Source organism: Oryza glaberrima, chromosome 9 (genome assembly GCF_000147395.1).
Source record: "Oryza glaberrima chromosome 9, OglaRS2, whole genome shotgun sequence".
NCBI classification, from domain to species: Eukaryota; Viridiplantae; Streptophyta; class Magnoliopsida; order Poales; family Poaceae; genus Oryza; species Oryza glaberrima.
The window spans coordinates 16,595,241-16,611,882 of NC_068334.1; the positions used below are offsets into that span (position 1 = coordinate 16,595,241).

Consider the following 16,642-nt stretch of genomic DNA (forward strand, 5'->3'; position numbering starts at 1 on the left):
ATAGAGATTAGGAAGATATATTTTCCCCTATCCGCTTCATGAGCTGATCACGGCGTTCTGTGTTATACCTGCAATTAGACGGTACTTTGTCTCACTGCAGATGATTATTGGAATTAGAAAGCACAGCATATTAGCCTTTTACTAGTTTCTTGATAACTACAGCATGTGCATCTTTCACTAGTACTATCTTCATTGCAGATGATTATTTGTTCTGTGCCATTGACTCATTGTGTGTTGAGTACTGACGTGTCCAATCCAATACTTTGTTAAAGTTTAATTAGTTATTTCTTTCATGTAATCCACAATAAAATTTCATGGCGATGCACTGTACTCTGTCTTCAGGGCATCTGCAATATTAATTCAGTTCTATAAAACAGCCTATGCTTTATGTTATGAGTAACTTGTATGATGCATTTTCTGTTGAACCATGGGAAGTTCTTAGTTATGTACAGTGGCGGATCCAGCATGGGGTCTACGATGTCTCGAGCCCCACTACTGGTGTTGTAACCGTGGGAGCCCCCACTAATTTTTTTCTGTCATACATCCATTAGAAGAGGGGGCTATAGTTTTGTATAGTTTGTTTAGCCTCTCCTTTTATCCGTTCCTGGATCCGCCCCTGGTTATGTAGGCTTTGCATATTCACATATTTTCATGGCTTTCTCTTGCAGTGTTAATTTTGCAGATCTACTGAAAACAGCTCTGTTTTTTTTCCTATTGTGTACAGAACATGTGTTGAGTTATATTCTTTTTCCTTTTTATACAAAAGGAAGGGGATAGCTTTTCATCAAACATGTCGATTTTGAATCTTACAGTACAAATTATTCCCCTTGCCAGGCAGTCTGACCGGCCAAGCATCAATTCAGGTTGACAACCTGATGTAATATTAATACATGGTACATGTTACTAATTCTTTACTGAAGTGAAAACCGCAATGTTGTTCTAAGCTAGATATTATAATATAGTATGGTAAGAGCATATATCTATTCTGCATAATTAGTCTGAAACTGTTGTATTAATTTGCATTGTTCAATACAAGTTTACATCCAGTATCCTGTTTCAGTGTTTCATGTCTGTCACAGGTCCAAAAATACCATCAATGGCGTCCTTCAGCCGCCTGTTGATAGCCTGCGAGGGCCGAGGATACGCCATTGCAGATTCAGCACTTCCAGCTGCACTCAATTATAAGTCAATTATAATCAGTAATAAACTACTCCCTCCATCTACTTTTGATAATCATATTTTATCTTAACACACAGACTAAGGATAATTAATTCTACTTATCATCTATTTAAACATGCTACTAGTCATTCATCGTAAACAAGCGATTTATTAATATTTACATTTCTCAAAGTCCATGTAGCCAATCATATGTGGAAGAATGGAGAGTCACGCATTAAATTCGAGAAAATCATTAAGATGATAGTTTGTTGGATTGAAATATGCCTATCAAAAATAAAATTTTCAGATTTAGAAATATAACTATCAAAAATAGACGGAGGTAGTACTATTTTTTTCTTCTTCTGAAGACTGCAATCCATCATCACTTCACTGTTATGTGTCGCAAATGCAATTGATCACAACTGATCACATCAATTTGAAAGACAACTACCATATGCAATTGATCACAACTAATCAGATCACTTTGAAAGACAACTACCATACGCAATTGATCACAACTGATCAGATCACTTTCAAAGACAACTACCTTGTCGAAATCCAAAAATAACATCTCACATCAAAATTACCACAGGAACCTTTTAGTTCGTCTCATCAGTGCAACTCGGGGTGCAGCTTTGCAACCGTTGCGATGGAGGCTTGCAGGACAAAATCTTACTAATTGGAAATTAGTTAGATATATAGTTATTTATAACTTAATATATAATTAAGTATCCTAGCAATGGCCTGTGCATCTTCTTGGGCGATCGCCATGTCGCCTCGGTCAGACTGACAGAACTCAAAAACTCAGAAGTCGACGCCCTTCAACAGCTTCCGAACCTGCTCGAGGGTCACGAAGAGGACGATGGTGAAGGGCCCCTGCCTCGTCACCGTCGGGACGAACCCCTTGTACAGCGCCATCGCCCCCTCCGAACGCACGGTCTTGATCAGGCAGTCGAGCGCGCCGGAGTAGGGCGGCGGCGCGCCGGCCACCACCTTCATGTTCATGACCCTGGTCTTGACGACGTCGACGGGGGTGGACGCCGACGCGGCCACGAGGCCGGCGGCGAGGCCGGCCGCGACGTGCGTGGCGAGCCCGTCGGCGCCCTGGCCGCGGCGCGCCAGGATGGCCTCCTTGGCCTGGTCGTACGTGGCCAGCTGCGACGCCGCCACGATCATGGCGCGCTTCACGGTGAGCGGCGACCCGCGCCACAGGCTGCACACGCCCTCGTCCCGGGCCATCCGGACGATGGCGTCCGCGACGCTCCGGTAGTTCCGCCGCTGCGCCGCGGGGAGCCGCCCGTCCGCCTGCATCCGCACCATGGCCACGTCGGCCGGGTTCCCCACGGCCGCGCCGACGCCGCCGGAGAAGAGCCCCGCCGCGACCTTCCGGTGCAGCGGCAGCGGGCCGCCGCCGCCGCCGTCGTCACGCTCCCACCTCCTCTTGAGCGTGTCGTACAGCCCCATGCAGGTCGTGGAGTAGAGCGTCTGCCGCAGCATGGTCGCCGACACGCCGGAGAGCAGCCCGGTTGGCCCCTCCGCGCGGAGGATCTGCGCGCACACGGCGATCGGCCCGGGCCTACGCGGCGGCTGCTGCTGCAGCAGGTGGTGGTGCGCGCCGCCGCCGGGGAACGCGAGCGCTGGGGCAGGGGGCCCCTCGCCGTGAAGCTGCATCCGGACCTTGATGAGATCGAGCGGGTGGGTGCAGCTGCCGGCCACGACGCAGGCGGCGCCGCCCTCCACGAACCCCTTCAGCCCCATGCCTTCCGCGCCAGCGCCTTGGGTGCGAATGGGGGAGGAGACGGCGGAGGTGGACGGCCTGGCGGCGGGGGCGGAGAGGAGGAGAAGGGAGGGGAGGCGAGGCGGCCGCGCGGCGCGGGCGGGTGGGGTGGTGTGGGGGGCTAGATTCACGGGCCTTGCCGTATAAAGTTTGCAAGGACAAAAGTGGATGCTCGAAGCTTGAAACCCTAGTTGAAAACATGTCCAATTGTCCATGCCAGCCTAGAAGGCCTCTTTTTTTATTCTCTCTTGATTCATATGTTCAATTTGAAATTTTGAATGCTCAACGTTTCGTTCCTGCAAATCGTTTTACACGCGTATATTTTCTAAACCATGTTTTTCTATATATATATATATATATATATATATATATATGTTGCTTAAAAATCATACTAATTTATTTTCCAAATTTAAAATAATTAATATTTAATTAATCAATCATGCGTTAACCGTTCACTTTACGCATCTTCTTAATCTTCTTATTTCCCATCCTCTCAAATACTCCAAGTTCTCATTTTCTACTATGTTCTTATTTTTCTCTTTTTATTAGTATGCTTTCTAACCAATGTATTTTTTTCAAAAGATCTCTATACAAAAATTTCTTAAAAAAATATTAATTTATTTTTAGATTAACTGATGCTTAATTAATCATGTTCTAATGAACCATCCGGTTTTATATGAACGGAGAGAAGATCCCTACCTCCATCCGAACGCACACTAGGAATGTTTTTCAACTAGAAATTCTTCATTGAGTTGAGGTCTCATACTTAATTTCTTGATTTAGTTTTAATTAAAGATATGATTCATAGTCTACAGTGATATCATGATATGGAAGTATATCGTAGGCAACAACATTAACTGAATCAACTCTGATTTTAGTTTTTTTTTAATCAAAAGAATTCATCAAACAAACTACATACAAATTCCGATGTTTCTTCACTGGTGCAATGCTTTTCTTGCGGTGGAACCCGTCTACCAATCTACCTACATTCAGTGTTGAACGTAGTATATGTGCTTGTATTTATGATTAATTATTTTTTCAGTGATAGGTAATATACATGTCGATAGCGAGATATCTATGATGACTTTGTTAATATCAATATATATCGTCCTAGTTTTCTGGAGATATTGAGAGATATAAGAGTAAGTTCAATAGTATAGCCCACTACTAGCTACAATTCACCTATAGCTAATCTAATAGCCAATTCATACAATAGTTACTTACTGTACTATTAATATATGGTCCCACCTGTCATACACACAATGTCTTGGAGTCCGTGCTGCAGCTGGCTACAGATCTGTAGCCCGCTGTTCTCTCTCATCTTTTATCTCATTAAAATATGTTTATAGCTGGCTACTAGTCTGCTATTGTACCTGCTCTAATGTGTACTCCCTCCGTCCCAAAATATAAGTATTTTTAGAACAGTGTGAAGTCAAACTTTTTAAATTTTAACTATTAATAGCAAATAAATTAAAAAGATTAATCATGTAAATTTGATGTTACTATATTTATCATTAAACGAGCTATCATAATATACAACTCTCTTTATTTAAAACATCTTATTTTTGTAGATATTATTGGTCAAAGTAGCACCTCGAAGACTGAACCGAGGTTAAAAAAAATACTTATATTATATTTTAGGATGGAGGGAGTATTACGTTTGTATGGTGTTAAAAAAAAAAAGAGAGTAGCAACTGGTCAATCTACAGCTGGATCGAAATTGCAAATGTCCCAGCATCGGGTGATGCGGACGTTTCCCTTTTTTAACACGTGGCCGTCCAACCACCACAAGTCAGATTCAGATTCATCGAACGACTAGGATTCGCTGACACGTGGAAGATCGTTTAACTCGGGCCTACTCACCAGTGACATAACCTCCCCCCACCCCACGCAGCGCGCGCCTCTCTCTTTTTTCTCCCCCACAAAACCCGGAGAAGCGAAATCAACCACCAGATACGACGAGCGCCTCGACAGCGATCCGCCGCCGCCGCCGCCGCGTCGGGTGTGTGGTAGGGTTTGGGGCGATGGGGCCCCCCTCCGCCTCCTCCTCGCCGGCGGCGGCGCCGCGGCGGTCGGCGCCGACGATGAGGCTGCGGAGGGAGGCGCTGGAGTCGGTGCTGGAGGAACTCCGGCGGGCGCTGGACGAGCTTCGCGAGTGCGGGGAGCTCGGCGTGCCTCTCCCTGACCCCGAGGGAGCCGTTAACGACGGCGGCGGCGGCGAGGAGCCGCCGGATAACGAGGAAGAAGGCGGCGGCGGCGGCGGCAGCGGCGGTGGTAACGATGATGATTCGGCGGCGTCGCTGGCGGGTGGCTCCGACGGTGAGACGGACAAGGTGAGGAGGGAGGAGTGATTCCTTTCCGATTTGGTATCTGCGGTTGAGGCCTGTGATTTTGGGAGTTCGCATTGTAAGCCGTTAATTGCCGTAACTGCTGACAAATTGCGATGATGAAACTAAAATTCACTACCACTGTTCAGTTTATCCTGATAAATTCAGAATTAATTGATTCGATTTGTCATGCATTTAGATCTGATAATCTGAGATGGCTTGTTTTCACAATCTGGATTCAATACTACTAGTAGTACTACTGTTTCATATTTGTCTATCTGATGCCCTAGTGGTGTGATAGTAGTTTTTTTCTCAATTAATAAGGAACCTAGTGGTGGCTGTTGTATCGAGTCAAATTATCTACTACTTATACTATGAATCCTATGTACGGAGTACTACTTTTTATCAGGAGCATACTGTGTCCTTGCACATGTAGTGTCGATTAGTTGGTCTGTCAGAACATCATGAAGTACTGAGTAGGTTAGTGGATTACTGCGGAGTGAAAAGGAGTACGTTAGTGGCTTATTTCTGAATGGAGAAGAGGAACTGGAAATCCAGCTGACAGAACAATTGTTTCTATATAGGAGTAGTTATGAATGTGTGTGAAGTCCTTCAAAATAAAACATCTCCCCTGTTAACAGTGTTTTCAGGTTTGTAAGAGTATATAATGTTTAACTTTAGGCTAGTCATTTCTGTAGTTTTACATACTAGAAAGAAAACTGCTAACAGGGGAAAAGGGTAGAATATCTGAACAGTCTCATAATAATTATGGAGATCTCTTTCTTTATGACTGGGAGAATGTACAAGTTCAATTACAGTTCATTTTTATGTTAATCTTTCCTAATGTTTAAAATCGCTTGCCTTTATTTTTTCAGCTATGTGATCTTCTTAAATCTACATTCGAATCACCCAATTTTTTTCAAAAGGTTGATGAAATTCAGAAGTCACTGTATCAAAATGATGCAGGTATTCCTTTACTGAATGAACTTATTATTGTTTGTGATGTGTAAGCTATTGCATATATGGAGCTGAAATTACACTTGTTGTCGTGCTGGATCTGAAACTCACTTGCCGTTCTAGTAATGCATAGAATGAAACGGAGGCTATCATACTCTAAAGTTCATTGACTGTTCTTTGCCGCAGTTGAACAAGATCCATCATGGGATATAGTAAAGGCAGTAGATTTGTGGGAAGACGATGACTTAGGTGATGGATATGTTCTTGTTAAGAACGATGATGCAACTGAGGGGATGGCTTTCTTTATTGCCACATACATATCGTCGCTTAAAACAGCCAATGTGGGTACTCCCTATTATTAATACTTCTGCTCCAATTATACATCATTTTTCTTGTTTTGTTGTCCATGATTCACTGAAAAACCTTGCTTAATATTGTTCACGCGGTTATAATTTTGAGAAACCCTAGTTTTTATCTGTTGCATATCTTGTCTCAAATAAGATCTGTCACCATATTTTGAACATGATCTAGTTTTCCCTGGTCTGAATTACGTTTATGTTCCTTTAAGTAATACATCTTGCTTTTCTGCCTAAAATATCATCATTGGACAATCATATATCTGATGCCTCAAACTTAATGTTGTACAGGAATGTTCTCCTGATCAAATTAGAAAAGGTTTGTTTCCCTTTCCTTAATTCAGATAAATGGTTGAATCATTGGAATGAATGTTTCAGTGCTGAAGTTGCTCATCATTCTTTTGCCAGCCCTCAAGAAGACATTTTCATCTCGAAAGAGAAAAGGTAAACTTCGGAAGGCATGGGATGGGACAAAAGTTATTTATAATGTAGATTCATGGAGTGCCACAGCTATTGGGTAAGTTATTCCACCAATATCTGATTGTGAATCTTCTTTATGGTATTATTCTCCCTGCAAAATGATAGCCTTGATGTTCAGTTGAGTAGTGTTGAATCAACCAAAGCTAGTTCGGAGGCACCCCAAATAGGCCTTAGTTTCATACCCAAGCTTCAGTAGCCAGCTTTCTTGCAGGCTGCATAAGTTTTTATAGGCTGTCCATAAGATTGTCAAACAGACTTTCGAGGGTTCATCTCAGTCCTCCATTATGTAGTCTCTTCCAACCTGGTTATGATAGGTTAGGGGGCAAACCTAAATCTTTGAAGTGATCCTGAAGATCAAGAAACCATAAGATCACATCTGAGCTTTGTGTTCCCGATTTTAAGTCCAAATATGTTCTCTGCGATTAGTGACTGTCATACCTTGTTATTAAACTGTATCTAAATAAACACGTGTTTTCTGTATTGGTTTACTTACAAGAACTTCATTGCAACACTGCAGAATCTACCATAATCAAGCAATTCTTAAGGTAGCAACTACAGCCTTCCGGACGTCCTGCAGTGTGATATCCAAATTTCTGTGAGCTGCTGCTGTTACTGGCATGCTTCCCATCATCATTAGGTAAATTGGCTTACACGCTACACATTGCCAGAAAGACCTGCAATACTCATGTAAAATAGTGTCTATTCGTTGGTTTGCCATTGTAAGCTTTGACTTTCTACAACCTAACTGTAAATATGACATTCGTTTGAAACTTTGAATAAACATTTCAATAAATTTAGTGCTGGAATTAACTTTCCACTCGTTTGATTGGAAATAATTGTACCATCTTCTTGGTTGGAAGTTGAAAAAGGGCACGGGATGACAAGATCATTATTTGGTTGAACAAAGCAATATGCGGGGTAAACATTGCTCCCGCTGCAATTTGTCTGTAATTAAAACAGAAAATCTATAATCTAAAGTACAGGGTTGCGGCAGTCATGCCATTTGCAACCGAATAAAAAACTAATTGCTCATTGGAACAATGCATGGCCCAGCCATAGGCGTCGTTCCTTTTATTCCAAAGCCCACCCAATTTTACACACATCCAAGACCGGAAATTCTAAGCAGCAAGCATATCCTCATCTACATTGCATTCTCCAAGGTAAACCTTGATGCTTCGAGGAGAACCGCAGCTGCCTTCTGCTATGAGCGCTCTATCATTTGCTGCCATGTGCTGGATTATTTTGTATATCATCTCAATCTGATGCAACAAATGGAATAGCACGAGTTATTAATATGAAAGGGTAAATCTGTTTTGCAGTTCGCAATGAATCCAGATAGTAACAGAAGTTGAGTCAGGAATGAATATTACATCTTCAGGGCAATGACAGCGCTCTGCTATTTGATCCAGCGTCAACGGCTCGGCAGGATCCTTGCAGCTGAAAGACAGCAGCAAGTAATCAGCAGAAATTCAGGAACCACTTAGAATTGTAAGAGATACCCCATCGGGGAGTAAACGCAAAACCGAGAGTTTCATGTCTTTAGGTTAATACACTGATAAAACAAGTTTAAGCGATGTGCTGGAATTTCACACATATGAGCAAGATATGTTCCAGTTGTTACACAAAGGCTTCCCTTTGTCAGTAATTAGGTTTAAACTGTCCAAGACAGCTAACTGTTCAAATAGAATTCATGCTATCTGGTGAATTTGCAGCCACATGAGGTAGGTTCTCTGATTCCCAATAATAACCCACAGAAGAGTTTTTCCCAAAGAATTTATGACATCTCCAATATTTTGGCATCTGAAGCTGTCTAGAGGCCATTAATCAGAGTGCAAGTCATTCCAGAAAAGTATTCTCTAGGTAAAGATATAGTAATGTAGGAACATCTGTTTTTCAAGTGCTAAAACCTAAAAGATATGCATGCCTCAAACTACTGTGCACAAATCAATATCTGTAGATAAATAATATACGATAAATAATATACAAATGTAAATAAAGATATAACATGCCTGGCCTCATTCAGAACAGCCAGCACCCTCTTCTGAAGTGCCAACACTTCACCTGCTGCCTTTTTCCCAGCCTCAACACCTGTACAGCGCATAGCACAAATACATCATATCATAATCATAAGAATCATAATGCAACAAAAGAATCCTAGTCAACTTTAGCTTGTTTGAGGAATGTACCAGGCTGATGATAGGCATTGATATTTACTAAAGAAGCATAAATCCCCACAGCACGTTCATATAGAGCAACCAGCGCTCCAACAGCCCTAGGAGTAACTTCTTGCACAGTAACGGAGATGGATTCTCGGTCATTAGAATAAAGAGCAGAACGGGTTCCCTGCAAAATATTTCTTTCCTCTGTCATTGCATTCATAGAAAAAAATGTCATAGTTCTGTATCTTAAAAGCTGAATATCAACCTGCAACATCCCGAACAAATAGTCACCACATGTAACTCCAGGTTCAAGCTCCCAATCATGACCAGGAGGCCTATCACGCAAAACCTCAATAAAAGTAACGAAGAAGTTGTGTACACCTTCTCTCAGCTGCTGAATGTAGCTGTAACCGGATATAATACCATTAGATTTTTGCACTTTTAACTACAGACTCTTAAGCAAGTACTGCAGAAAAACAGGAAAAAAAAACTTACGCGTGCTGATCGGTGCTTCCTTTGTTGCCATACACAGTTAGACCTTGATTAACCTGCCATTAAAAATTTCTGTTTGTCAGCAAACTATTGGAGACATAATTTAATTATTGGTAACTAGTTAAGTTTAGGCCCTGTTTGTTTCAGCTTAAGATTATTGTAATCTAGATTATTAAATCAGATTACTCTAAGCTGGATTATAATAAGCTGATATAAAATAATCTACGAGTTGTTTGTTTCTCTGGATTATTAGAGGCATCTAAAGGTAGTGGGTCTTTACCCACTTAATAATCTGGAAAAAGCTCCTCTAGAGGAGATTATTGGATTATAGTAATCTGGCTTATAGATTATAATAATCTAGCATAATAATCTACTTGTTTGTTTTAGCTTACTTCTAATAATCTAGATTATAATAATCCTAAGCTGAATCAAACAGGGCCTTAGTAACATCAGTTACAGTGAGAATAAAACGGAAGAATGTGTACCCGATTGCCATCAAGGTCAAATTCTTTCCCAAGAGATTCCATGACAAGCTGTTGCAAATATCTACTCAAAAGTAGCAAACTATCCTTGTACGGAAGTACAACCATATCCTGAAACATATGTTCAACTCAAAACATAAAAATAATGCACAAAACAATGACAAAAAAACTTAAACAGAAGTAATCAACAATGCTAACCTTATTTCCTATTCCTTCCGATGCCCAATACCAGCACAAAGCAAGTAAGGCTGCTGGATTTTCCTTAACCTGAATGAGTGGATAGCAACATCTTGATATATCCTCAACAGTCCATTGTATCACTAAACTACAAACTGTATGTATTCTTATAACATCATACCACAGTATTCCTGGTTTCCTCATCCATTAGTGCTGCGCCAACTAACATTTCTTTGATATCGATACCCTGGCAAGCAAACTCGTGTTAATCTGAGAGCTAATGAAAGTTCAGTTCTCAGCAATATAGGAGAACGGAGCAGCACTGACCTGTAATGCAGCTGGAAGCAATCCGACAGCTGACATTTCTGATGTTCTTCCACCAACCCAGTCAAACATGGGAAATCTAGCTAACCATCCCTCTATTCTGGCAGTGTTGTCTAACAGAGAATTTTCTTGAGTAACTGCAACTCCCTGCATAGCAGTTTATGCTGTCACATAATGGTATGTACCACACCAGTCATATATAGTACTACCTCCATATTTTAATGTATGACGCCGTTGACTTTTTGTCTAACGTTTGACCATTTGTCTTATTCAAAAAATTTATGTAATTATCATTTATTTTAATGTGACTTGATTCATCATCAAATGTTCTTTAAGCATGATTTTATATTTGCACAAAAATTTTGAATAAAACGAATGGTCAAACTTTGGTCGAAAAGTCAACGGCGTCATACATTAAAATACGGAGGGAGTATAATATAATGATCTTTATATCTTGAGTTACAAAATGCACGTTAATATCATGTCACACAAATGGATCCAGAACAGCCCACACCACATGACCTACTTATGAACACTGATGGTTTGCTTGTAAAACAAGAGAAACAATATTGTTTCAGTGTTTATCTTAATACCATCAGTATATAAATCAAGAAACGGGACTAGTACAAATCGATTACAGTCTAAATTGGCTCAAAATGTTGCACTTCCTATTTTGTTGATAAAAGACATACAAGAAGTAAAAGAGCCTGAGGTAAAAACCTGTTTCGAGAAATCCAGCCCAGCATCTCGGAAGGCTTTTTGCACTTCAAGCAGACCATTCCGGGTTTCAGGTGTGCCTCCACTCTGCAAGTATAGACAAACATAAAATTTGCAAAAGAAGCAGGGAGAAGAGAGGGTGAATAAGGAAAAACAAGCGTGATATCAACCTTAGAAATAACAATTACAAGAGTAGATGCAAGCTCTGGTCCTAGTTGAGCAATTTGATGGTCGATTCCAGCAGGATCAGTGTTGTCAATAAATCGTATCTGAGACATCAAACAGAACAAAAGGTGAGGTTATAGCTACATGAGAAACACCAAAATCTACAAAGGGGCAAATGAGATCGAAGCACATTGCATGGATATAAAAGTAGGGGCGCACCTTCAATGGAGGGTTATCAGGTGCAAGTGCCTCTGAAACAAATTGAGGCCCCAAAGCTGATCCTCCAATTCCTATTGAGAGTATTTGAGTAAATCGGCCAGCTGGAGATGACGGAGGTTTAATCTACATTTGCACCAAATCACTTTGTTAATAGTGTTTCTCAAGATCAAAAAAGAAGTAGCAAGAGCCTGCAATAAGCAAAACTCGACTGGCGTCTATCTATTGAACAATGCACATTCCCCAGTACCCATTTCATGGTAATCACCGAAACATAGGTGGCTCCTTTTCTTCACCCTTGAGCACACAGCTTACTAAGCTTGAAACCGCACTAATTTTACCACAATATGCTAATAGGGTTTCGTTTGCTTATTTGCTATTAGCCGCCAGAAATTAAGCTTTTTTTATAGTAGCAGTAGCAGAGCTACAGATATCAAATTAGTAACACGAGAAAATCATCTAATTTCAGCGAGTCCAGACTCCTAACAGCAACAATTTTTAGCATCTCGAGCAAATGGAAACTTCTGCAATCACCTTGCCGGAGACGACGTCTTGGGAGAAGGCGAGGATGCGGTCGAGGGTGGTCTCGATCTTGGTGCGGAGGAAGGAGTTGGGGGCGAGGCCTGGGTCGCGGAGCCAGTAATGGCCAACCATGCGGCCCTCGTCGGGGTTGGCGATGGCCCCCTTCTCGAGCTCCCGCATCGCCGCGAAGGCCCGCTGCATCCGCGGCTCCATCCGGCGGAGGAACTCCTCCGTGAACCCCATCCGGCTCACGTCCACGAACAGGCCGAGCTCCTTGTGCTGGTACAGCCACTCCACGTACCTCTCCCACAGCTTGATCGGGTCCTTCTCCACCGCGCCGCGGGTGCTGCCGTTCTGCCCCGGCCTGGAGGCGAGCGGCGCCGCCGGGGTAGAGGAGGGCTGCTGCTCCGACGAGGACGAGGAGGAGCGGGAGAGGTCCGCGATGGAGTGGGGGGCGCGGAGGCGGAGGTGGGAGGGGCGGAGGAGGAGCTGCCGCCGCAGCCGCAGCCTGCACGCCGCCGACGAGGACGGAGGCGCCGCCGCGCCGGAGATGGACGCCATCGCGGCCGCCGCCGCCGCCGGAGTCTCACCCGGTAGTGCTCGCTCCCGCTCTCCTACACGAGCTCACGCGCATCTAACTCCGGCGAGAGCGAGAGAGGAGGGGAAGCGATGGTTTCGTCTTGGAGTCCACGAAGAAGAGGAGTTGGTGGCATCGCTGGGCTTGGCTTTATCTGGGGGAAGACGAAGACACCGGGTGGACCCCAGCCACGTCACCACGTGGGACCCACCTGTCATTGTGCCACGACTTGGCCCCACATGTCAGCGTCTTGGGGTGAGGCGGCGCGTGCGAGCGACGGCGGGGGGCGGAAAAATCTCGACGGCGAGATCCGGTGGTGGCAGCTGGGTGCCAATGGTAGGTGGGCCCGGGGATCTTTTCGCGAGCTTGACGCGACGAGTACGGGACAAGGCTACAAAACGGTAAAGCGAGGAGAACTCGCGGTCGAGGAGGGGCAGAGAGATATTTGGCGAATTTTTGGTTGTGATTTCTCAACGGCTGCTGTTTCAGGAAGTTTGCTGGTTTCTGTTCTGTCAGTTGGATGGATGGCTGGACGGTGACCCTCGCAAGGAGCAAGTAGAAACCAATTTACGGCCGTAGAAAACAATTTACGGCGTCTGGTGAATGGGAATGTGGTTTGATTTTGATGGCACTTTCGTCTCACCTCTGTTTTCTGAGACCTGATTTGGACGGCCACCGTGCAGCACGTGTGACCGTCTTGTCGTGTATTGGAAGAGTGTTCAAGTTGTTAAAACCACTTCCAGGTTTCAAAAACTGCTTCTTTTGCATCAAAATTTTGGAACATAAAATAAAAGTGCATACATACATATGGACCAATCTTCCTCTAGTTTATTTTGGATGATGGCATGCATCATTTGTCAGCGCAAAACACCCCAGTGACCAAATTAATATTGCCCAGTTCGATCTTTAATATCGTCCCACACGTTTGAAAAGCCCAAGATTACTGCCTCATGCTGAACGCTAATGGCCGCTTAGTGTTAGGAAAGCGATTGGCTCCTCCCTTCCCTGACGAGCTACATGCTAACTGATTGCGTCAGTATTCCAATTGCTCATCACAGTGTAGCTACTGTTCCGGCTGCTATGTTGACCTTGTCTTCCTACATTCTCAGGAGTCAAGCATGCGGACAGGCAATATCCGACATGACATTAGTAGTACTCCCTCCGCTCCCTCCGTCCCAGTATAGTGGTCGTCCAAGAATCACTGACACAAATTTGCTTTAGGAGAAAATGACCAAAACACCCCCAAATCATTAGCTGGCAGCTGCATGTAGTCATTTCAACATGCAGAGAATTGACACACAATCAAAAAAATCTCATGTGGAGGAGAAAAATCCCACGCCACCCACGGTACTAGATGGGCCCACTTCTTTTTTCTAGAGTACTTCTCGCTGCTGGGACTTCTTTTTTTCAAGTACTTATCGCTGCTGGAACTTGGATGCGTCAAGCTTTCTGGGACATCTGCTACGGGGTAAAACGACCGCTGTACTGGGACGGAGTATAGATTTCACAGAATATTACAAGTTTAGATGAAAGAGGGGGAGAACTATCAATTGGGTTGAGTTGCTTTGTGGATTTTATTTTTTGGGAATATACCCCCTTTTTGTAATAATTTGAGTTTATATACCTTAATGGAAAGATTTAGCACAAATATACCTCTAACACATAATGGAGACGCGGGAGAGCAACATAATTACGGCGTGGACGTGCGGGACAGCGTGGACGTGCGGGACAGGCGGGCGGGCCGGTTAAGCATGACACCCGAGCAGCGCCAGGTCCCACAGCTCAGAAGAGCAGCACTGATACAGTCCCGTGTCCCCATTGCACAAAACCGAGGCGGTCCTGCTACCACATGCCCGTTGTGCAGCACCGCCCTCTCCCCGTCACGCGGTAGTGTTTTGGAACCCGCAATCCCATGGCGCGCAACTAATTTGATCCAAATAGTCCACGCCGAAAGTTATTTTCACGCGGCAACAATGTCGCAATCACGCACTACCAGAGAAAAGAGTAATTTCTCTCGTCCGTCTCAGCTTTATTCACACGGCGTAGCAGTTATTTTATCGCACGCAACAATGTCGTAGTCACGCACGCCCATAGAAAAGAGTAATTTATCTCGTTAAGACTCAGCTTTATGCACACGCTGTAGTAGTGAAGTAGCACCGAAAGTTTGTTATACTGTACCATCAAAAAGTTTGGATAGTCTACTCGCGAACTGCCTATAAAGGAATCTTACGAAGGGAAATAAGACATACTTCAGTAGATTGTATCACTCTTTAAAGTTCATTGTTATTGTACTTATGGTGTATAAACTTCACTGATTAGAAGGTCTCGCGAATTCACAGGACATATCTTGTGGTATGAACTAAGTACGTGATGATTTATGGTGTGTATTGGGGGCTTACCATAAGATAAGGCTGTGAATTTGCGAAACTTTCAAACCAACTTAAATGTTGTGTAAAGATTGTGGAAAAATTCATTATCATGCTGCATGAAAATATTTATAAGTGTCCATTTAGACGCAAGAAAGGCATGTTGAAAGGGTCACTTAGGCCTAGAAGGGGGTGAATAGGCTAAGTTAAAACTTAATAAAATGCATAAGCTAGGATTTTCGGATATATGCCAAACGACAATCACACTAGAAAAATGAATCTAGCAAGGCACAACAAATAATCTAAAGCTCAAAGAGAAGCTAAAGCTATAGCGGCACAAGCAAGTGAAGATAGTAGAAGGGAAAGCGAAAAAGGATGTCACCAAAGTTCTTGCAAGATGAGTTATTCCCCGAAGTTCAAATCCTTGAGGGGATTCTAGTCTCCGTTGAGGAGCTCACAAAGAGCCTGGACTTTGATTACTCTTTCCTCAAGAGGTTGCACAAAGCATTCATCCTTTCACTATTGGAATCTCTTCCCTTTCGGAGGTGAGACCCAACCTTCACAAACTTCTTCCGACCAACCACACTTATATCGATGGCTCAAGACCTAGTAGTCTAGGAGTCCTCAATCTCCAAGAGTAAAAGATTAAGCAAGAATGTCTTAGGGATGAAACTAGTGCTCAACAAATCTTCACGAAGTCGACCACAAGCACTCACACGAACTCAAATCCACAACTCTCTGACACACAAAGTCCGAGCTCGGTGGAGAGGAGAAATGAGGGAGCAAGGCTCAAAGTGGATCTTAAATACAAAGCAAGCTAAGGGCAAAGTATTCAATAGCACCAGCAACCTTGCCTTGTGGAATGAGGAGCGTATTTATAGCGACACCCTCAGAAATGCCATTGGTGGGTAAAGATACCCTTTTTCGGAAATTTCCAAACCAAGTTCAGAAACTTCTTAAAATCACCACTACCGAAATCCAACGTGAAAAGAACATTCTGGATATTTCCGAAGCACCTTCGGAAAAATCCGAAATCACTAGTACTGATATGTGCTTCAACTCATAGCTTCGGAAATTTCCGAAAAACACCAGTACCGAAATCAACAGGTTCAACACAGTTCGAAATTTTCCGAAACTCTCCGAAAAAGACCAATATAGATTTTTGCAAGTTCACAGCACTTCGGAAATTTCCGAAACAGCTTTCGAAAAAATTCAAAAAACAACAATACCATTTTTCAAAAGCAAATACACTTTGGAAAACTCCAAAGAACACCGGTACACAAATCTAAGGAAGAAGCCAACTTCAGAAAATATTACTTTAGCACTTTTCTCATTCCAGTACGGCTTTCCTATTGACCGAGTAAATGAAGATTTACAATTTACCAATAGT

General features: G+C 43.2%; 3 protein-coding genes across 4 annotated transcripts; 1 reads left to right on the top strand and 2 right to left on the bottom strand.

Moving 5' to 3' along the window:
• Positions 1-952: 952 nt before the first annotated feature.
• On the bottom strand, positions 953-3,257 carry LOC127784744 (mitochondrial uncoupling protein 5-like). Its single transcript, XM_052312092.1, has one exon. The coding sequence runs from the start codon at positions 3,148-3,150 to the stop codon at positions 1,963-1,965; it is 1,188 nt and encodes a 395-aa protein (XP_052168052.1). The 5' UTR covers positions 3,151-3,257; the 3' UTR covers positions 953-1,962.
• Positions 3,258-3,743: 486 nt separating this feature from the next.
• Positions 3,744-8,511, top strand: LOC127784745 (uncharacterized). Of its 2 annotated transcripts, XM_052312094.1 has the most exons (7): positions 3,744-5,268; positions 6,138-6,228; positions 6,406-6,560; positions 6,867-6,894; positions 6,984-7,092; positions 7,573-7,692; positions 8,375-8,511. In XM_052312094.1, the coding sequence occupies exons 1-6, from the start codon at positions 4,960-4,962 to the stop codon at positions 7,652-7,654; spliced, it is 774 nt and encodes a 257-aa protein (XP_052168054.1). In that variant the 5' UTR covers positions 3,744-4,959; the 3' UTR covers positions 7,655-7,692; positions 8,375-8,511. The 2 variants fall into 2 exon arrangements, with proteins under 2 accessions (XP_052168054.1, XP_052168053.1); XM_052312093.1 differs by lacking the exon at positions 8,375-8,511 and having other exon boundaries at positions 7,573-8,171.
• LOC127784742 (glucose-6-phosphate isomerase 1, chloroplastic-like) lies at positions 7,934-13,011 on the bottom strand. Its single transcript, XM_052312091.1, has 14 exons — positions 12,322-13,011; positions 11,791-11,913; positions 11,577-11,675; positions 11,410-11,493; positions 10,693-10,836; positions 10,547-10,612; positions 10,387-10,455; positions 10,192-10,299; positions 9,710-9,762; positions 9,480-9,618; positions 9,242-9,398; positions 9,065-9,143; positions 8,426-8,492; positions 7,934-8,314 (listed from the first exon to the last, which is right to left on the bottom strand). The coding sequence occupies exons 1-14, from the start codon at positions 12,868-12,870 to the stop codon at positions 8,174-8,176; spliced, it is 1,878 nt and encodes a 625-aa protein (XP_052168051.1). The 5' UTR covers positions 12,871-13,011; the 3' UTR covers positions 7,934-8,173.
• Positions 13,012-16,642: the final 3,631 nt, after the last annotated feature.